Genomic DNA, 23539 nt, shown 5'->3' with positions numbered 1-23539 from the left:
TCCTCAACCTCCACTCCACTTTTCACCCATCTGTTTATCTATAATGGGTTAAATAGAGTTCTCCCAAAATTCATGTCTACTTAAAACTTCAGAATGACCTTATTTGGAAATAGGGTCTTTGGGATATAATTAGTTGAGGATTAAGATGAGATCATATGTAGAGAGGGCTCTAAACCCAATGACTTGTGTCCTTATTACAAGAAGAGAAAGCAGAGAGGCATGAGACCACATGGAGACAGAGGTAGAGATTGGAGGAACATGCCACAAGCCAAGGAATGCCTGCAACCACCAGAAGCTAGAAGAAGCAACTAGAACCATCAGAGGGAGCACGACCCTGTTGACAACTTGATTTCGGATTTCTAGCTTCTAAGCGTAAGAATAAAATTTTGTTGTTTTAAGTCATTTAGGTTGTGATCATTTATTTCAGCGTCCCTAGGAAGAAATATACTATCTATCCATCAACCCCTCTCTCTTTCTCTCTCTCTCTCTCTCTCTCTCTCTCTCTCTCTCTCTCTCTCTCTCTCTTTCCCCTACAGTTTGGATCTAGAATGCCCCTTAAAGGCTTGGTCCTCAGTTTCATGGTATTGGAGGTGGTGGAACCTTAAAGAAGTGGGGCCTCATGGGAGAAAGTTGAAACCCTGGGAGCATGACCTTAAAGGGGACTATAGGACCCTGCCCCTTCCTCTTCTCTGCTTTCCTGCCCGCCCTGAGGTAAGCAGTTTGCTCCACCAAGCACTCCTGTCATATTGTGATGCCTTGTTATAAGTCCAAAGGCAAAGGGACAAGTGAACGTGAACTGAAATCTCTGAAGCCATGAGCCAAAATAAACCCTTCCCCCTTATAAGTTGATTACCTCAGGTATCCTGTCACAGTGACAGAAAGCTGGCTGACACACTATCTATCTACATATATTCATTGTTCCTTTCCCTGTACTTATTAGGCCCTTATTATTCCAGTATCAGATAAACTGTTATTTAAAGCTGTGGTTCTTGGCCCTCACAGTTCAGAACAAGGCCTGGGATATTCTCATTTCATTGATCTGAGGTATACCTTGGGAACTGGGTGGTTTTTTAAATTTTTTTTTTCTTAATCTCCCAACTGATTCTAGTGTGCAGCCAAAATTGAGAACCCCTGCTTTCAATGGAGGAAATCTTCCCATCATCCTGCTCTAAAATATCCAAAGGATATCTCCTGCCTACTGAAAGTAAAAGTTGATACCAACCAACACTTGCATTCTGCTCTACAATTTTCAAAATTCTTTCAAATACATTTGATCCTCAAGATACCAAGAGAGGTAAGGATGATTAATGGCACAGTTCTGTGAAACCCCATTCTATGGGGTCAAAAGGGCCTATGGAGAAGACGAGCTTCCTTCTACACATAGTTCAGTTCAGTCTCCGTCCCCTGGGCTTGGAATGATTTCTGCAGTTTCAACACTATGAGAGACTTACATAATGGTAATTACTAGCTACCAATGGAGAGTGGCTGTGGTGTGCTTGTTATTCTGATTCTGTAACAATAGGGAAATCTGAGACAATTGAAAACCAATGGTGCAGTATGAGTAACCTCTCATTCTATGGAGGCATCCAAATGAAATAATCTGCCTTGCTAATGTACTGGCCATCCACGAGACGATGGAGTTTATTGTACGGGATGAAAAGCCCATGTTCTTAGCCATCCTGCAGGTTTCTGTGGCAACTCCTCCATCTGTACACCTCATCTCACTTCTCCTTCCCAAGATTTTCAATTACCGCATACTTTCAAGTCGTCTCCTAGGACAGCTGAAGCAAATTATCACAAATGTATTCTCCTGAAGTTCTTCTGGAGGTCAGAAGTCTACAGGGAATCTGCAGAGCTGATTCCCTCTAGAGGATCTAGGGGACAATCTGATTCCTTGTCTTTTCCAGCTTCTAGGAATTGCCTTTACTCTCTAGTTTGTGGCCCCGTCCTCCATCGTGGAAGTCAACAGCACAGCAGCTCCTCTCCTCTCCCATGCCTGGCTCTGATCCTCCTGCCTCTCTCTTAGGAATACACTGGACCCACCTGGATAGTCCCAGATGTTTCCCATGTCTCAAGATCCTTCATTATATCTGAAAATTCTCTTCTACTACGTAAGGTAACACACTCACAGAATGTGATTAGGACGTGGATATCTTGGAAGTGTAGCCTTATTCAGCCTCTCACACCAAGTAAATGACCAGATTAGAACATTTTTGAGATTTTCTGGGTGTTCCCTTCATACCACAGCCCTGCCCATTTCACAAGTAGTGACTACCTTTTTGGAATTTCACCCTGAACTCTTTTGAGAAATGCTCTATCTGTGACCAAATATATAAACTGATTCCTTTTCCTATGTTCATGGTTTATCAAAAAGAACAAACAAGCCAACACCCCTTTGGCCATCTAAAAACAGGAGTAATCAAAATCTTCAAAATATCTGGTCTTCAAAATCTTTTCAGTGCCATAATTTATCTAATTGGAATATCTTATGCTATTGCTGTGGTTAGGCAGACGTAGCAGCAACTGAACCAAGACTGGTCATGTATTTCAGGGGGGAAGTGAGCCCTGGAGAGTTGCAAAGAGTATGAATGGAAATCCTCCACCACTGACATGGTACAAATACCCATCTCTGTGCCTTCTCAAAAAGTGACCAGCCAGGAGGGGCATGTATATGCCTCAACCCTCAGACATCAGCCATACTAGATGTGCTTTCCGATTTCCACGGATCCAGCATGAACAAAAAGCCTCTTAGTACAACAGCACCTGGTAGGCTTTACAGGGTCTCGTCTTCCACCCTCAGGGGTTCTAAGTTCTTCCGGTAGTTCTAATCTTTGAAGAGCAAGTTTTGAGCACTGCAGAGGTTCTTTAGCAAACCTAGAGTCAGTTCAAGGTTGGTGTTGCTTTCTCAACCTTCTGTAAATGCTGGTAATGACAGTGCTTAACAGACAAACATATCTAAAGATGGAGACAATCCCACAGTGACTTCAGCCAGAGTTCAGTCTAGCATTATGTCTAATATTGATTCCAAAGGATACTTTTTAAGAAAGCAGGATAATGTTTATTGAAGACATTTTCCTTTAATTCAAGGAATGCACACTGAATACCATCGCTGCATTATAGATTTATTTATTATGTCAACCTAACATTATCTTGAATTTTCACTATCTGAGGTGGTGGTACAGTAGAGGGATAATGAAGAGTGAATCCAGGGCTTTGCACATGCTGAGCATAAGACCTATTACTGAGATTATACCTCCCGTTTGAATTTTCTTGACCAATTGTATTTAATCAAAATTTTATAAACTTCTTCTATGCTTGTAAATGCCCTGTATTGAGTGTAACATCTCAACGCCACCCAGATTCTTTTCATTGCATCCAATGATTTAATAGTATCATTAAGATACTTTAGGTTGGGCTGGGGTTGTGGCTCAGTGGTAGAGTGCTCGCCTGGCACATGTGAGGTCCTGGGTTCAATCCTCAGCACCACCTAAAAATAAATAAAATAAAAGGTATTGTGTCCAACTACAACTAAAAAATAAATATTAAAAAAAAGATACTTCAGGTTAAAGATTAGCTTGGAATCAAATAACTGATTGTTTCCATCAAAAATCTTGGGATCTAGATAGGTTTTGTGGTCTGTAATTTTTCCCTTAATCTAGAGCCAGTCGTGGGAAATTGGACTTTTCTCTAGTGAGCAGACACATTTACACATGTTAGCTGCTGTGAAGGACCTGGGCATAAAGTGGATTCCTATTCTCCATGAGTTTATCATTAGCAAAAGACATCAAACTAGTTTAGGAAATTCGGAATCAAAGAAATTTCAAATCTCTCAGCCTCAGGGTTTTCCTCTGGTAAATGAGGGGACTGAAATAAGTCATTTACATTGTCATTCCTGCTTTACAGTTCATAAAATATTTTCACACTTTTTTTTCTTAATTGTTATTTAAAATCACCTTGTGAGTTTACTTAAAATCACCTGAGATGTTAAGCTACTAATCTGCAATTCATCAGTTAGTGGAGCCAGGGACTTGAACCAGATAGGACTGTCTCCAAACCTCTCATCTTGATGGAAAATCCAGTTACCATCTTACAAAAGTGGATTCTATCACCGACAACCTAAGATTTTGAGTGTTATGTGTACAGACTTTTCTGTAGCTATTTATTATAATGAGTGTAAATTGGACTAAAGCTACCACCATTCAAAAAGAGGTAATAAATCTATAGATGATTACGAGGAACTAATCTAGACATGTCATGAGTTGGAGAGCATTTTCTGATTTCTGCATGCATGATTGTGCTAAATGTCTGCAAGTTAATAGAAGAAATTCTTTTCTTGGCAGGACCCATCTTATCCTTTCCTATAAAATAAATTTGCTAGGATATTTAATGAGAAATTATCATTGTGGTTTGTTCAATATTTTTGATGTGATCTCAGTGCTTCAATTACTCTTTTTCTGAGATCTTATAGCTTCCTGTTTCTGGAGGCACTTTATAAACATGCAAGAAAGAGAGATGGTCTTCCTATGGAAAACTTTGGAGATTATTGCACAGGGGTGTGATAACAGGGGGCTTGAGGGATTTGTGGGACCCTTTTGTTATCCATCTGAAGATTTCACCAGGCTCCCTGTTTCATCCTCACTATACCTAAGTGGCAGAAGGACAAGCCTCTTCTCTCTCACTTCTACAGGCTCAGGTTCCATGGGTGCAGAACAACACCCTCAGTAGTGACAAAGTCTAGAGGTTTCTCTCCCCCTTGAACAGCTCTGGCACTAACCCAGCAGTAATGTGTTCTATGGGGAGGGAAGTGGGAGTATGGATGAGCAGGAAAAATGAGGTCAGCTTTCAGAGCAGTCAACCATCTCTGATGAGCTGACTAGACTGTGAACTGCAGATTATTTACTGCAGGGAGATGTCCACAACAGGAGACACTCAGTCTGGCCAGACCCTGGGTCCCTCCCCCAGGGCATCAGGATGACATGGTCACAACATAGGGGACACTAACTCATAGCCAGGTCCCAAATCTCTTTATCCCAGAGAGATTTCCTCTGGTCCCTCTGAATATTACCCAGGGGAAATGCAAGTATTGGTCCATACTGGAATGGGAAAAAGACAGTAAAATTTATCTGGGACCATCTCAAGTTGGTAGCTTGTATGAGTCATCTTTATGTCTAGCTTTAAGCCATACTAGCCACCTTTGCCCCAATTCCTTCTACATTCTGTCAGAGGCCATGCATCTCTCTACCTTTGCATTCACCTACCTGCCCCATAATGAGCAGTACAACTGCCTTCTCCTTCACTATGAGGAACACAGGCCAGGAACCTGGGTTTCTAGGCCAGGGTAGCAGCCCCACCCAACATCCAGCACAGTGCATGGTAATTGACTAGGGTTTAATAAATACTTGCTCTTATTCAAGATATTCTCTTTCCTTTGAGATAGGGGAAGAAGAGAAATAGAACTATTGCAAAAATAAAATAAATGCACCAGTAATCCTAATCTTCCTTTTAAGCAATATCTTCAGGATGTCCCCCTTCCTACAAATCTTTACCATACTTTGAATATTTTCAACAAAAGCACCAATTCCAAGTTCTTCCATCCTTGTTCATTAGCATCATTAGCACCAGTGTAGCAGCTATGTCTTCTGAGGAGCCCTTTATACATGCTCAAGGGCTGTGGGGTATAGAAGGTGAAATGTGAGTTGTTGTGTAACATGAGCACAACTGAGGGACGTGCTGAAATGTGACCTGGGTGGAAGAATGTTCACCTGAGCATTTCATTTATTCTAGCAAAAACCTGCACTCTCATAATCAATACTTGGTCATGTAAATATAATACATTCAGAGAGTAGGTAATATTATGCTAACAATAAATATCATGTTTTGGTAAATATACATGATGGCAAGGGAAAATGCACCCCATCTATTAGGTGAAAAGCAGTTCATAGAATGGAGCCTATTCATAATTTTACAAATGTGACTACATAAAACATTGGGAAGAAATGTACCCAATTATAACATCTGGATGACACTGAGTTTTAAAGTCTGTCTAAACACTTCATATAGTTTAAATTTTATTTGACAAAAAATATGTGTTACATGTATAATTTTAAAATATACTATTTAGAATATTTTAAATAAAAAAAGTTCCACACCACTCCTCAATAAAAAAGGAAGTCATATTCTGTTCCTGCCTACTGTAGTTGGGATCTTGAATGTCCCCCAAAAGCCCATGTGTTGAAGCTTTGGTCCCCAGGGTGGCACTCTTTGGAGAGGTTGAACCTTTAAGAGGTGTTGCCTAATGAGAGGTCTTTAGGTTCCTGGGGATGTGTCCTTGAGGAAGGTTGCTGAACTCTGGCCCCTTCCTCACTCTCTTCTGTTTCCTAACAATGAGGTGAGCAGTTTTGCTCTACCACATGCATCCATCATGATGTGCTGCCTCACCACAGGCCCAAGAGCAACAGGGCCAACCAATCATGCACTGAAATCCCCAAAACTGTGATCCAAAACAAACCTTTTCTCTTTGAAGTTGATCATCTCAGGTATCTGTTTTAGTGATGGAAATCTGGTTAACACATTCCCCCAGTTATTTTCAAAATTACATCATAAAGCCGCCTCCAGATATCATTGCTTCTTTATTGTATTTATATAAATTACCCAGAAAATTCCATCCAAAATCAAGTGACAGTTCCAACCCTAAAAGTCAAAAAAGGAGTTTTTTGTTTGTTTATTTATTTTGGTGTGAAATGATTCCTATCTGGAAAAGAGGTTGACAGGAGATATCTCAGGGGTAAGCTAGAAAAGCTGGAAGCAGATGGGGTGGAGAAACCCCCTGTGAGGCAAGGACTGGTGCTGGTTTCACAGGTCATTCAGTTTCTCTTAGCATCTTAACCCCCATCTGTGAAAAGAAGACCTAACATCTTCTCTGCCTACATCACATGCCTGCTCTAGGGCTAAATAAAATGATGCGTGTATTCTATTTTTGAAACTACAAGGTACCAAGTAAATAAAAAAAGTTTGGCAATCCAAGAATGCGGACTTCTTAGAAAAATAATCAGTGCTTCACATTTCTTTAAAGATATCAAAAAACACAATCTAAACCCCTCTCAAATACTCTTGAAATCACTGTGAATTTTATCAGCCACATCTGATTCATTTTGTTTCCATGTACCTTGGCCCACTGTAACAAAACTGTGTTATATGTACACTCAACTTGTTTATTTCTCTCTTGGGCATGTGGGCAGATTGACTTTCACAGCTTCCTCTGCAGGAAAGTGGGGCCAGGATACTGGATTCTTGCCATTGGAATATGGATGGAAGCAAGATATAGCCCTACCAAGGCCAGGCTGGGCCCCCCAAATCCCCAGGAGATCCTCCACATTTTCTTTCCTTGTTTCCAGATCTTACTGAAGATCTGGACTTAGAGGCTCCCAGAAGGTAGTGACATATTTGACAGAAGAAAACTGAGTCCCTGTATCAGTGGCAGGCTACTCACCCAACACCCAAGATGATGGGGAAAGTGAGAAATTACCTGAGATTTGTAGGATCACCTATGATGCCAGTTGCCTCCCTGGACTATTCTACCCCATGACCATGGCCACCTCTCCATACCAGAAACTGTCACCACTCTGGTTGCTTCCCACACAGTGGTTAGAGTGAACACAGAGCACATGAATTTATCCCAACTTTCACCCGAGAGAAAACCCACCCCCCCAAAAAAAAAAAATCAGCACAATCTTTTAAAATTCTCTGGCAGATTTAAGATCTGTTCTCATAATCTTATAGGGAAATGAGGAGGTTTGTGATAATATAACTAAGAGAAAAGAGGGGGGAAAACACCTTTGATAATTAAATCTCAACAAAATTTAAGATGAGTTGCAGATAGAAAAGGGTTACAGTCTGCCTTGGGTTCAATCCTCAGCATCACATACAAAAATAAACAAGTGAAATAAAGGTGTTGTGTCCAACTACAACTAAAAAATAAATATTAAAAAAAAGTAGAGAGATTAGGAAGGGACTCTACACCTCATTTAGAAGATGTAGATAATGGAAGTAGAGTCCTTCATATAGTTAATTCTTAATGATGTCCAGCTCTTTCCACAGGTCGCTTTAAAATCTTGATTTTAGGGACCTACCATATTCTTTGACTCAAAAATCTCACCCCTTGTCTTAATTTCTAAAATCTTTGTTAATAGCACAATGACAATCTCTTACCATATGCCAGATATTGAACCATATGTCTTACAAATGTAACCTTATTTAATTCTTACTACTGTTCTATTCACTCATGAGAGATCTGAGCCTGAATTAGGACAAACCCTTTATGCAAGGTCATACTGCTGGTAAGTATGACCTTGGACTCCAGTCCAAATATCTCTAGGTCCTATACTCTGAGTCACTGTTCCTTATAGTAAACCTGATTACTAGGAAGCCCTTAGCACTACGTGGACCAATAAGATCTCTTAGGAAGGAGACACTGAATGAGCAGAGAGAGGGTAAGAGTAGAAGGTTTAGAGGATACACTCTCAACACAGGCAGGCCTGGTTGGATCAGAACACTGTGGGGGGTCACATGAAAGCATCAGGCTCTGAGCAGTGGAGCTCCCAAAAGCAGAAGGGTAGATAAAGGAAGAGCTGCCCAATTCTCTACCTTGACTCTATCCAACCCTGCTTGTCCTTGCTCATAGAGAAACTTACCTGGTAAGGGTACAGGGTGACTCCATTGGTTCTTGAAAGGGACCAGGTGCCATCCAGGTATTGATGAGCCTGAATGGCCACCGAGTTAAGGATGTTCCCATTGCTGGGACTTGTGGCCATCTGGAGGCTGACCTTGGCCTGATGGGTGGGGGATCCACTCTTCTTTTCTGCCCCATTGCTGACCCCAAGGCTATTGGGCTTGCTGCTGTGCTTGTTGACAAGGCCTGTATAGTTGGAGGTGGCATATGGGGCAGGCACAAAGGCCCAATCCCTGGGCTGCTGGAGCCCACCCCCATGCCGTGACCCCACCAGAGTGGAGGCATTGGAGAGCGGTGGTGGTGATCCAGGTGAGGCATCATAGTGCTCACTGCCAGCTGCCTGCTCCAAAGTCAGCACCATCTGGATGGCCTCCTGCTTCAGCTGGTTCAGGTGTGTGGCACAAATGTCACAGCGGTTGTCTCGGTCATTCCAAGCCTTCCGGATGGTATTGGGGACCTGGAGCTTGTCATGAATCACAGCTGAGAAAGCAGGATCCTGGAGAACACATGAACAGAGAAAAAGGAGAGTCTGTAACATCAATTCAGATGTCTTGGTTGATGAGTCAAAGTCTAGTTGTACCCAAAGAATTTGATTGGCATCTATCCACCAGATGGGCAGAAGAGTCTACAGTTGACAAATACATTACGCAAATGTAAGAATTTTGTAGCGAAAACTTCAAAGGCATTACAAAACAAAATATGTTTTAAACATAATTTTTAAGTATTCTTACAGGCCAGTCAATAGGAACATTTCAGATTCACCTTATGTCCACTAAAGAATAATAGCCAACCTGGACCCTCCTTAGGTATTCAACAGAAGACATTATTGTCTGTCTAGATAGGATGGTGGAGGAGGGTGAATGTAGACATTCTGGACACTTACATTGTGAATCCATGGTTCCTATTATCCCTAGAAAGTTGGTAGTGGATGAAAGTGCTACTTGGGACCACAAACAGAGATTCTGTTAGAAAATCTTGATTTCATCAGCACCATATGCTAAATGTCATTGGAAGGAAACCAGACCAAAGCAGATTCTTAACCAGAGGTCAGTTGCCCCAGTAGCACAGCAAACCTCTGAAGATTAACTAGTATTTCTCATTCACCCTCTGTCTATATCCATGTATATGATTTCCTGACCCATTACAATAGTCCAAGATTCTTTCCCCACAAAATTCATCTAAAACCACTCTTCAAAAATCTTAGAGCTGCACAGTAGTGCACACTTTAGCCCTAGCTCCCCAGGAGGCTGAGGCAGAAGGATCACTTGAGCCCAGAAGTTTGAGACCAACCTGAACGATATAACAAGACCAATATGAAAATAAAAAATCTTTAGTTCAGAGACCACACTTAATAATACCTAAAAGAAATCAGAAAATGGATTTAATGAGGATTATGTCTCTAGTTTACTTTGCTTTAACCTTTACAGGAAAACAGAAACACACCAAAAACAACACTAGGAATGTTAATTGGGCATTGGAATAGTTCTGCTACTTGTGACCTTGGAGTTTGGTGTGACCTTGGACAAATTACTTAATCTCACTGATACTCTAATCTATTACAAAGGTCACAGCCTATCCTTGTTGGTAATGTCCTTCCAGCTCAATGACTCCAATAGGAGTCATATAGAATCCAATAGAGAATAGTACCTGCCTGTGTGGACAAAGTCATTATGGTAAGTTTTAGGTTGAATAGGCTGCTTGAACTTTTGAGATTCAACAGTTGTTAGAAATAATTGATGAGGCTCATCTCAAGTGTTATTTTCCTTTAGGACATTAGAAGAAAATATGCTCCTCTGAAATTTGCTGTTAATTTTTATGGAGCAGAAAATTCATCAGGGATGAATCGGGTGTATTGAGCTATGGGTGAGAGGGGTGGTGTGGGGCATCCAGAGTGGACAGGAAGATCATTGGTGGGAGGGTCCTTCTTAATTACGATCTATCTTGATTATGGGTTCCTGCATTTTGTTTTCCTTGTTTAACTACCTTGAACAGCTCCCCAGCATGCACTGATTAATTGATTAATAAATCAAGAGGCCTCTTTACACAGCCACAGCAAGGAGTGGCTCAGGAGGTAGAAACTCAAGACAGTCATATAAAATGATGGGAAACAATGGGAGGTCAAGGTTGATCACGTCTCAGTTGACAAAGAGATGCAAACCATATGAGGCTTGTCTGGTGACATCCTTCTCAATGACAGCTGCTTTGTCCAGACAGTCTCTAAGCCCAACTTAGTGCATGGGGGATCTAAAAGAGCTTCTAAGGAATCATTCTAGAACAAACTGTCACCTCAACTCCAAAAATTTGGATTATACCCATACTTTCTTTTTTTTTTTTAATTTTTTATTGTTGGCTGTTCAAAACATTACATAGTTCTTGATATATCATATTTCACAATTTGATTCAAGTGGGTTATGAGCTCCCATTTTTACCCCATATACAGATTGCAGAATCACATCAGTTACACATCCATTGATTTACATATTGCCATACTAGTGTCTGTTGTATTCTGCTGCCTTTCCTATCCTCTACTATCCCCCCTCCCCTCCCCTCCCCTCCCCTCCCCTCCCCTCTTCTCTCTCTGCTCCCTCTACTGACATTCGTTTGTCCCCCTTATATTATTTTTCCCCTTCCCCTCACTTCCTCTTGTATGTACTTTTGTATAACTCTGAGGGTCTCCTTCCATTTCCATGCATTTTCCCTTCTCTCTCCCTTTCCCTCCCACCTCTATACCCATACTTTCTTCATCACTAATCCAAGATTTTTTTACTTCAAGAGCCAAAGAGACATATCCATTAATACACTCATAATTTTTGCACAGAGATATAAGGTTTTATAGGAAATATTCATTTATTCAAAAAGAATTTATTTGGGTTTCCATATGTGCCAAGATATATTTTCTTGCTTTTTCACATAACATTACATGATGAGAATTTTCGTTATCAATAAATGCTATTTGAAAATGTTATTTGTAATGACCATATGGCATTTTATCTTTTGGTTGTTGCATAGTTCACTTATGTCTTCCCACATTCTACTGTGTAATTTAAGATAATATGACGGGACTGGGGTTGCGGTTCAGCGGCAGAGCACTCGCCTAGCACCTGCGAGGCCCTGGGTTCAATCCTCAGCACCACATAAAAATAAATAATTAAATAAAGGTATTGTGTCCAACTACAACTAAAAAATAAATATTAAAAAAAAGATAATGAGAAACAGGAGAATGGTATTTAAATGCAATCCATAACTGATGATATACGCTTTCAAGTCACCAAACTATTTGGTTTCAAGAAGCTTCAAATTAATTTCTTATTTAGAATATTTTTGTTAACCCAATCATATGAAAGAAATGCTACAGTAAAATGAAGCTATAAGTTATATCCACACATCACAGTTTATTTCAGATGTTAAATGCTTAGCCTTAGATTCTAGATTTCATTTTAACATGGAGACACATCCACTCTACAGAAACTGCAAAAGCCATCCTTAGTTCTGAGAATTCCTTTTCTCTTCTCTTCTTGTTTTTTTACTACTTTCCCTTGCAGCAGGTCTATCTTTATTGAACCTATTACTATTTGTAGCTCAACTTGCAACATTGAACAAATAGGTATATTGGCTTCAACTTGCCAGATACCTCACCAGACTGGGAATCTGAGAATACATAGAAGCAATTCCTGTCCTCTGTGAGTTTACCATCAGATTGACCAAGAAGGCTTCCTGGACTATCCCAATGCCACATCCCTTTGCTGTCACCTCTAGTCTAGTCTATAGCAACTCCCATTACCAATCCAAAGACACATCATGGAGCTCAATGTTCCCCCTTGGTTCACAAGATGTTAACAAGAACTCCAGTTCCCCAGGGCTCTCCTCCACTCACACATGTGCTAACCAAAGCCAGCCCTGTGAAACTCAACAAAACTATCCATGAGTACTACAGTTGAGCCTATTATCAATATGGTGGCCACAGACAGACAAGAAGGAGTCCAGTGTGGTCTCATTGTGGAGGAAAGCTGAGATTGATTATTTAATAAGTTTATAATTGCTGGTTGATGTCAAAAGAGGTGATCCCTAAGCTAAGCAACCCTCAATCTGAAACCCTATGTTAGTTCCTATCATCAAAAGTCTTCATTAAGTCAAGAGAGACATTTTATGAAAACTAAAATGCCTTTCAAGTGCTTGTCCACACATTATAAATATTTTAGTGCAACTCAAAACTTCAAAGAGGAGTGATCAACAGACAAAGCTTTCTGTAAGTGCTGAAATAAACAGGAGACTGCTTCAAGGAAAAGCAGTAATATACAAGGAAAAAAGAGAAAGAAAAGCATTGAGAGTCATGAATGATACACATGAACAGTGCTTTCCTGATACGGACCCAAAAAGGACGACAGTGGCCCAGGAGATGAGCTAAGGAAGCATCCCTGGTTAGCTGACACCAAAAGAAACCTGGACCAAGAGAAGTAAGCATCCAGTTTGGCAGGCTACCTTGCTAATGGGCCTCAAACATTTATACTGTCTAGTTCTGGTCCATTTTATGACGTTAGGAAATAGATGAAGCAGTGATGAACCACCCACAAGCTGAACCCCTATTTTTAAGGCCCATATGAAAATTGGCTCCTGGAACTTGGGAAACATTCTCATCTTAACTTTTTAAGTTTAGGGGGTCTGCATTCAAAATATTCTCATCTTTCAGGAAAATGTACAAAATCATTTTTGCCCCATCTCTCATGAATGGAATTTTAAAAGACATTCAGGAAACTGATAAAGTTCTTCAGAAGGAAGGTTAGGGATAAATGAAGTTAATGTTCAGACACCTAAATATGTCTAATTCATGAGAGCAAGGAAAATTCCATAAGATGTTTTTCTGATCCCACTATCTCCTGTACAGAGTATTTTAGGAAAATGGGGTCTCCTGTCACATCTCTCATAGTCTAGTGACTCATTTTCTAAATTGACTCCCATCTTCTGGCAGACTTCATTTCTCCACCAATTATATCCAAGCCCGTGGCTTCAACAGCCACCCATATCCTGGTGACTTGAAATTTTCCCTCTATCCCTGCCTGATCCATAAACCTTGAGCCAAAATAAACCTTTTCTCATTACAAGTTGATATTATCTCAGGTATTTGTTATCAGTGACAGAAAGTTGACTGACACAGCCACTTATTATACAATTATCATGAAATGAACTCTTTTGAAATGTTAGACTAAAACAGGTTTCCAACCATAACTGTTATACCTGCCTAAAAAGCCTCATGTGGTTTCCTCCTTTCCCTGATTCTTCCTTCAACTATTAGAATAGACTCTCTAGCCTCCATTAATCTATTAATCTTTTTCCTGAGTTCCCAAGAAAGTAACATTTCAATACAAAGGAATTTTTAAAAAATGTTTTAGCCTTCAGTACAGCTCATCAGAAACAAGACAAAGAGAAAGGAAAATTCCAGACCAGTACTACACTCTGGGTTCTGCAAGTTTGACTCCCCAGCAAGCAGGTATGGTGCTTATTTTCCAGGATTTGGCAATCAGCTTTCAATGCATGAGGAGGGACTGGTTAAGAGGGCTATGGCATCTGTGGAACTCAAGCAAGACAACCAGAACTACTGCCCAGGCGAACAAAGCTATTTGCCAATTCTTGTTGCTTTCTGTTCCATTTCATCCTCTGAGGGACAGGTTGCTTAGCAATGAATGCTAATGCCATTACCGAGCCACTATTGAGGACGGGGTTGATTTTCCGCATTATTTTAGCCAAAAGAGTACTTTGAGTGTGTTCCTCCAAAGCCTCTGGGTCTGTGATGAAGGCAACAGCTGGAGTCAGCATCCAGTGTGTGTTGTACAAATTCCTGTTGATGTTTGCTTCTAGTTTATTATTCTAGAGGCCTCTCGTGACAAGCTCAACAAGATTTAAGCTGTTCTTCAAAGGCCCGTTTCTTTTTACTTTGTTCCTTAAACTTTTTTTCCTCCCTAAATGCTGTCCCAGGAGGCTGGGAATGGAAGATAGTGCCCTGAGAATACAATGTTTTGTTTCCCACAGCTGGAGGCTTCCCAAAAGATCAATGGAATTTATCTTCACACTCCTTAGAATCCTGCCACAGCCCGGGTTTGCATCCCCGCCCCCTGCCCGCCCTTGTCACATTCCCCGTGAGTGTCCTTTCTTCCTCAAGAACCTCAATGCAATTCATAGCAGTTCTATTCCCCAAGGCAGGTGTTGGTATTAATGACCACCTCTTTTGAAAGGAAACTGCAAAGTTGAAACTTTGCAAATCAATAGGAAGCAAACCTTCTTTGGTGGATCTGAACCAAGAACATCACTATTCTAATTCCTAGTTAAACATTCAAATATTTGGACTTAAATGTCTCTGAAGAAGGGATATCTGCCTCCCTCAGTAATTTCAGAAGAAAGATTGAGACAATTGGCCAGATCCTAATTAACCATTGTCAGAGAGGACAAGGATACTCCCAAATGACAGCCAGTGGATATTACTTCTTCTTGAGAGAGATTCTGTTTTCTGGTGCTTATTAGCACCCTGACTTTTCCATCTCACTTTCCACTTGTGCTTAATGGGATAAGGAGATGCAAAGGGTCGGGATCACCCAGGGTCTTTCTCACCCACTTACCATGCTAATTCTACTGGTAGGAATTAACAGTGGGCTAAACATTCCTAAACATTTGTATCCTTTATTCCTGTTGTTCCTGGAATTCCTAGACCACAAACAAGACATATGACTGCCTCAGAGAGGAGCCAGGGAACAAATTAGACCATTTGCAAAGTAATGACACACCATTGTTCTTTGTGGGAAAGTTACCACCCTCAAGCAGTCTGCATTCTCACTAAACACAATGTGTGAGCTGAAGGTGAGGATGCTAGCCTGGATCATGCTCCAAAGTTAGGCAGTTGTCATAGAAAGCTATGGTCCACACGCCTACTTCATTAACGTAAAACTTAAATAGAAACTTCCTTCCAGCCTGCCTGCAACATCTGAACCCAAAGCTTGTATTCATTGTTACCAGCCTATTCTGAGGCACTTCACCCAGTAATGACGATCACACATTAGTGTGCACACAGACATGGATCCTAGTGTGTGCCGAGAAAATAATGTAAAGGCATAAATAAAGCTCAGAAAGACAAAAGAAAAAAATATCCACACCAAAGGGAGAAATGTTAAATGTCAGACCAAAGTTGTTCTACATAAGAAACTAAATTAACCTGAGATGTAGTGACTGTGCCCAACCTAAGCGATTCTGCTCTGGATTACTGCAGAGAGACGTGGTCCTATTAAAAATGGTATGTGCAGTTTGAATTTGAATGATTGTATCCGCATGAGAGACAGCTGGGCGCACCAAAGGCAGGTGGGAGCACAATTAACAGGGCTGCTTACTGCAACATTTGAAAATGTGTTACAGATGATAAAACCTTCCTGCACCAGGCAGACAGACAAGCACTCTCGCACTCCTGTCTCTGGCCATGTGATACCAGGTGCCACCTCGGGACTCTGCCATCAAGAAGACCATCGCCAAGATTAAGCCAATGCCAAGCACCATGGCCCTGAACCTCCCAAATTGCCCATAAAAACAGGTGTGAGTAATACAAATACTAAATAAACTAAAACAAAGCAATTCTGTCAAAACAAGAGGAAGATGAAAACTCATGGACTTTGGTAGAGAAACCAGCTCTGTCCTGCCCGCTGTGGACATGGGGACACTAGAACAGTTTCTCTTGAGTTTCAGTTCTTTCTACCGATAAATGAAAAATATTACCTAAACCATAGAGCTGTTGTAAGAATTAGAAATAATTCACAAGTGTGGCATGTAAGAGATACTAATTCCTCACTTCAAAACAAAATTTTAAATAAAACAATATAATTAAGTGAAGCCAGATTTAAAATTAGGCAGTCAGTGTAGTTAGGTAAATCGGGTCTAATATCGAGTGAAAATCTAAAATGGAGGCCATGTTGAGAATGAATTCCCGAAAAAGTTGAGCAACTCTCTTGAAATGTTAATGAAGTCCAGGAAACAGCCCCCAGCAGATCTGAAGATAGCCCATCCCAAAGAAATGTTAATGAACAGCAAACTTAAAGATGCTGACTGGGAAGTGCCCAGATTACTTCTTTGGCCCACCTGTGAACATGAAATAATTTAAGAGTCATTCATTTTCATGGAATTTGAGAATATGCTTCTCACTGGAAGGACTAACTAAAAAGTCTTCCTTAGTTCCCCTTTAAAAGTAATATTGCAAAGGGGCTTTGCTAGATGTTCAGTTAGAATCATAGAGCCACCAACTGGCCATTGTCTCCTGAGAGCTACCAATACCCACCCAGGAGATGTAGAAAGAGAAATGATTTCACATTAGCATACCTATCTCCAATCCTGAAAATCTATCCCTTGACCCTGGAGAAACAGGATCCATTCAGAAATAGAGTAAGAGCTTAGGAAGCGAGAATGGACTCCTAATACATACTTAAAAGGTTTCCCTTAACATTAAAGTTCATCTTCAACATGACACAAAAATAAAGTGATAAATCTTACAATTATAAGCACTGATCGAGATTCTAGTATGACACACTAAAATTTTACCTTTCAATTATTAAAGTCTATCTAGACTAGTTATATTTTTTTATGTGTAGGCTTTAAGGTACCATCAGGTGGTAAATGGAATTATTTTCACTCTGAAAGCAGTTGGATTCTTATAAGGCATGGATTCTATTAAGTATCCTAATTATGAAATTGCCTAATGTTTCTTTTTCCTTTCATTGATTTTATATGCATGAAATACAGTGTGAATGAAATTGGCTTTGTTTTATTGGAGTTTCTACAAAAAATAAAACAAAATACCTAAGATTTGGTGGTGCTGCTTTTGTTTTTAGAAGATGAACTTTTAACAGATAAACCCTATTTAGACCATGTCCTACAACAAATTTAAATACTTCCATGATTCCCCTGTGACCTAATATTTGTGACCCAGTGTTTGGGTCCCACATAATTTTCCTCAAGCCATCTTGCCAAATATCTGCCACAGGTCCTCACAGGACCCTCCTGTAAAGCATCATGGGCTTGCCTCTGTCCCATAGAAGCCCCTACGTTTCCCTCTATGACTTTAGTTAGGTTCCTTCCCTGATGATAATTCGCACCTGCTCTTGTAAACAAAGAGACAACATTTAGGGATAAGTAGATAGGAGGGATGGTTTCAAGTGTGTAAATATAACTCCAAATGTGTCAAAGTCTACACTTCAAATGTGTACCATATACTGAGTGTCAATTATATTTCCATACACCAAGCTGAAAACAAAAACCTTGCTTGCTCATCCTAGGGCCCCGCACATCCGTGAAGTCCAACTCCCCACTGGGATGGCTCCCTGCCTTGGACCCTCACAGCACTTCTCTGGTCTGAGTCCCTCGTAGTGCTTAGCAAACACTTCCTTATTAGAGTTGGACGTGTTCTATCTTCACGATCATGGTAAATTCCTAGGGGCAGAAACCATGCCATAATGTTAATAGTAATGGTAACTTTGACTCTTTCCCCGCTGGAGTTCATTCCCAACGCAGCAGCCAGGGGGATCCTCTTAAATCTGATCCTGGTATTCCAGAGTGTAAAATTCTTCCCTGGCCTCCACCCCTTTCCTCAGAGTCAAAGTCAATGTCGCTGCATGGAGCTCTGCAGGATCTGGCTTCCTGGTCCCTCTCTGACCTCATGTCCCACTACTTGCTCCCTGACTCACTTTGTGCCAGCCACAAAACCCTTCTGCTATTCCTCAAACACACCAAGAATGTTCAGCCAGGAAATCTGTACTTGCGTTCCTCCCACGTGGACAACTTACCCCACTGACATCTGCCTGGCCATATCTCACCACCTTCGAGGTACTCAAATACCACTTCCCTCCAGCCAGCCCTCCCTATCCCCCTTCTCTGCTTTATTTCTCTCCACAGAACTGTCACTCTCTATGGTTCTTTCATTGTCTGTCCCTCCAAAGTATAAACTGGATGAGAGCAGAAACTTTTACCTATTTTGTTTACTGGTGAATCCGGAATGTCTAGAAAAATACCTGAGGTACAGCAGCCCTCAAAGTGTTTGCTGAATGAATCAATGAACAAGTGAATCCCTTTTCAGTAAAAGAGGTACCTATATTTATTTGCTTCGTCTTTCTTATGAATTTGTATCACTGTTCACTTTCTAGTCGAGGTGTCTTTTTTGTTTGTTTCAGATAGATTTTAAAGTCTGAGGGGAATGGGAGAGTGTGTTCCCACATCCCTCCAAGGCCATGTTTGTCAAGGGTTTGCCTCACCAAGGCCTCCTAGCAGAATTACTTTGGAAACCTACATAACAAGACAGGTCTCAGGCTCTCAGACCCTCTGCATAGGAATTTTTGGGGAGAGGGGCTCTGGAATCTGCATAATAATAAGCACCCTCCAGAGATCCCAGAGGAAAGAAAGGAGAGGGAGACAGGATGAAAGGGGAAGAAGGAAAAAGAGAAGAAACAGTTGCCTCATTCTTCCAAGCAACCCTAGTGCTGGCCTTCAGAGGAGCTGAGTTCTCTGTTCCACCCCAGGAACTGCAACACTTCTGAGTACCTCAGCACTGGGTACTGCTGCTTTTTGTAGACAATAATTCAAGCAAATGACAAACAGTTCTAGAGGCATAGCCCAAAGACTAATTTTTGCCCAAAGGCTAAAGGTCTAACGCAAATGTCATTTCACCAAGTTCTCTTCCTATGCCAATGGTTGTCAATGGCTAGTGATTCTGAACTTCCAGGGGACACGGGGAGAGACATTTTCAGTTGTCACATCTGGAAGGGGGCTACTAACATCTGGTGGGTAGAGGCAATGATATGGCTAAATATCTTTCAGGGCACAGGGCAACACCTGGTCCCTGCACCTGACCCTTAACAAAAAATTATCCAGGCCCCAATGTCAACTAGACCATAGTTGAAACTTTGACTTAAGACTTCTCACCTGGTCCCTTCTTGCTGTTTTCATTAGAAAGGAATCTCTGCAAGACAATGAGTGCTTGTCCTATATCTGGAAACAAATTCTGGCTCTTCTCTGCCTCAGTTTCCCTTAGGTGCAGTAAATTTTTAAGAGCATACTACCGTATGTTTGGATTCTCTGGGTGCAGCTGTCAGTGGGGTTGGGTCTGGCAGGTGTGTATAAACACACTGTGGGTGGGAACAGTCTCTCTATTAAAACCTCACATGCTGGTGGAGTGAAGATCCTGGACTGTCTGTCCCAACCTCCACCCTCACTGGGGACAGGGGGCTGCTGAATGTGCCACAGGCTGTTTATGAATATGATGGAAAAGGCTGATGTGGGTTCCCAAGCTCCTGGTCACATGAACTGTGGATCTGGTACATGGCTTCAGTGGCTGAGCCTGTTTGCCTCTTGGCCTAGGTTTGAGAGGGGACAGCTGAGGTGGCTTTTTAAATGAAATCACTTCAAGCCTCTGGCCAGATTTTACATCATGGTAACTTTGCAGTTTCCCTTCTGGAGAAAAGAAACCAATGCCATGATAAGACAAAGTCATTTGTGAAGGTATAATTTGGTGCAATTATAGAAGAGACCAAGGATTTCTTTATTCCTACAAAAAAAAAAAAAAAAACCACATTTACGTAGCTCAAACCATATGCCAAGCTCATGCTGGCTTTGGTTTGGTGAGAGAAATCACAAAGCCTTGGCCCTAAGTGCCCCAGCCTGGGGCAGACCCTTAGAGAATGAGGAACTGAGCTGTGTATTTTTTTTTTTAATTTTTCATTCATGATGCATTAGAAACGACTTAACACATCCTGGGGGAAAGCTAGAATATTCTAGGAACATCTGACAAAGGGTGACTATACTCGTAACTCACAATTCCAGCACCTACCTGTGATGCCCAAATTTAACCCTTCACCATCAAATATCTTGTCTGCTCATTTGGGGAGGGATACAAAGTTGGAAAGAAAACAACTCCTCTGCAATGCTTCTTGCCTTTCTTTCTTCCATAATAAGCTTTAGTAAAAAGATCTAAATTGGAAATTCACCATGATGAATGAACAAAGCATCACTAAAACAGTTTTGAATATGGTAGGATGGCAGGGCCAGGAAGGAGACAGGAGGGGCAAGAAGTCCTTCTCCAGAGACTTGACCACAACTCTCTGTCAGTGTCAGTCAATAACAATCTAACAATGGTCCCTGAGAAACGAGTGGCCACAAGCTATTCTGCAACCATAGAATCAAAGAGCCAGCCAGCCATTCTCAATTGAGATTCCTTCCTGATTAAGGGGTTACTGAAGGGCAGGCATGGATTTCTGGACATGACCTTGGGCATGTACCATGATTCGCCATCTTCCCTGGATGGTGCCATTCCTGTTGCCCTCCACTCACAGAATTTAACCTCTTTAAGGGTCACATCTTTGCAGGATTCTCAGAGTGCCCTTATGGTAGGGTGAGTGGGCAGAACAGTTTGAAGACCTGACAAAAGACCGAAGCTGCTTATTTTAAGGTTTTCCTTCTAGATGCTCCTACATAGCCTTAAGCACAATAAGCTGAAGTCACTATATAAAAGAGAAAAAGGGTGAGGAAGCCACAAACATGGGCATCTAGAATGCCAGACTACACTGTACTTATCTGCTATTGAATTAGCAATTTATCTTCATTTTTTTTTAAAGGGAATTCTGGCTATCTTTAAGAGACCCTACAAGAGACAGACTTGAATAAATCAATTTATGTATATAGTCTACCTGTGTAAATCAATTATATAAGAAACTTAAAACACAGCAACTATAACACCAAAATCTCTAATACAAACAGCCTCAATAAAATTTTTAAAAAGGTATAAAAGAAAGAGTCCGTAATCACAGAGTAGCAAGGGTCCATAGTTCACATTTTCTACACACACAGAGGTGGGTGTATGTACCTCTTTGGGTAGAAACCAGTAGGATGGCTCTGGTGTAGGATTCTGGAGGCAGCAGTACAAGTTAGACAGGCTCAAGAATGGAGATAACCAAAGTTGGAAAGAAAACAACTCCTCCCACCTTCCTCTACCAGTGTTCCTCTGATTTGATGCTAAAGGTTCACTCTAGAAATGTTCATAAAGTGACTTCTGTGGTCTAATAGTCTCCCTGCTTTGGAGACACTGTCCAAGGATTGGAGGCACATTTTGGACTGGGATGAGATTTTAATCAACCATGGTCACTGGAAATGGCAAACATTTCTGGAAACCAATGCACAGTGGGTTTCAGCGGTCACAGGGTTTCCTGGTGCTCTATGAAGCCACATCAGAATCGACTTCTCAATGAGCCCTTGTCTATCCAGAGGTAACTGAACTGACACAGGTAGAGAAAACTCTAGAAATCTCCTTCAGAATGAAGGAGACTCTGACTCGGCAAGATCTTTCTCTCCATCTGGCCACTGCCCAGATGAATGACTCCCTGCTATGCCTAGAATGTCCCAGGCAAACTGCAGGCACCTCCATAGGGGGAGCTGGCATTTAACCCAGACAAATGGGTCCACCAAACAGGACAGCCTCAGGCTAGCTGTCTTCATGGCTGCTGGGTGAATCTGATTATATCCTTGGGGGATATATGTGAATGCCAATTATTTATGAAAAAAAATATACTCTCAGAATTCCTCTGTCCCCCAGTGACATGGTCAAGAGGTTGCCCACAAGATTTTTTTTAAAGTTCTATGACAAAGCCCTTGGGAGTATAACTTTGTAAATGGGTTTCAGGTACAATTCTTTGTAGCATTTCCACAAAATGTTGTTCTCAGAGGACTGCATAATTGTGTTCTTCAAGTTTCAAATACAGATATGTTTGCTATTAATTCCGCAGTTATTGGGAGCTGAAAATAGAGCTCAGCTGTGGACAGTGGCTTGCTTACTATCTGATCTTTCCACACTGCTATCTACAAGCAGTTTTAGTTGTTTTTTCTGCAAATAGCCTAACCTGATTTATTGTTAACTAAGGCTGGCCATTTTTCTTAGAAACCAAATCTTTAAGTCAATGTTACTGAGACACTATTAAAAAACCTTTAGATACTGGACAGTTAATATCAGGGTAAGTTTTTTATTGTTTTTTAAAAATTTCAATTAAATAATTCAATATTAATAAGTACTGTGTGTTTCAAAGGTTTAAGGAAGTGGTAAAATTGGATTATTGATGTTTCCCTTTCAAAAATACTGTAATCCTTCAGCAAAACCATAACCTATTAATGTTTTTATTTAAACTATTTCTATTACCAACAACTGAAAACATAAAACCTGCTGGAATCTTTTATGCTAATTTCAGGTTCATTTATAAATGTCTGAAAACTTAAGGGGTGAGGAAAGGCAACTTACTTATATATTTGTTATTTTATTCAATGTGTAAATATAAATCAATTTACATATTTTAAAAATTTACTTTTTAAAACACTGAGCGCATGGAATTTTGAAAAGCATACATGTCTGCATTCCTGTGGTGGCTTCTTTGATGTGTTGAACAAATGAATTTATAGAGCACCTGTTAAATGCCCAGTAATGGTGACAGAACATGAATAAAACAAGGGCGTGGCTGTCATGGAGCTCTCTTCTGGAGGAAAAATGAATGCATGAGCAAATATATGTCATGTGACACATGGAAAACAATAAAGCAGGGCAGGGAAAAGGGACTTTTGGAGCTGAAGTGAGGGGTTATTTCCTTTTCCACAGGATGGTCAGAGATGGCCACTCTATTTCGGAAAATTTACACAGAGACCTGAGGGAAGTGAGGCCATGAACCATAGCAGGCATCCTGGGGAAGCATACCAGACAGGGGAACATGTATATACAAAGGCCCTGAGGTGAGAACAAGGTTAGCAAGATTAGAAACAGCA

General features: G+C 40.9%; 1 protein-coding gene across 1 annotated transcript in view; it reads right to left on the bottom strand.

The window, feature by feature from the left end:
- Positions 1-23539, bottom strand: part of Kif26b (kinesin family member 26B) — a 499298-nt gene that overhangs the window by 309422 nt on the left and 166337 nt on the right. Inside the window, exon 3 of the mRNA XM_046432469.2 lies at positions 8691-9224. Coding sequence (XP_046288425.1) covers positions 8691-9224 — 534 coding nt within the window. The remainder of the gene's footprint in view (positions 1-8690; positions 9225-23539) is intronic.

This window comes from Marmota monax, unplaced genomic scaffold, assembly GCF_021218885.2.
Source record: "Marmota monax isolate L192 unplaced genomic scaffold, Marmota_monax_Labrador192_F-V1.1 WCK01_AAM20220418_F8-fsc00090, whole genome shotgun sequence".
Classification (NCBI taxonomy): Eukaryota; Metazoa; Chordata; class Mammalia; order Rodentia; family Sciuridae; genus Marmota; species Marmota monax.
This window is presented reverse-complemented; position numbering and strand designations above follow the sequence as displayed.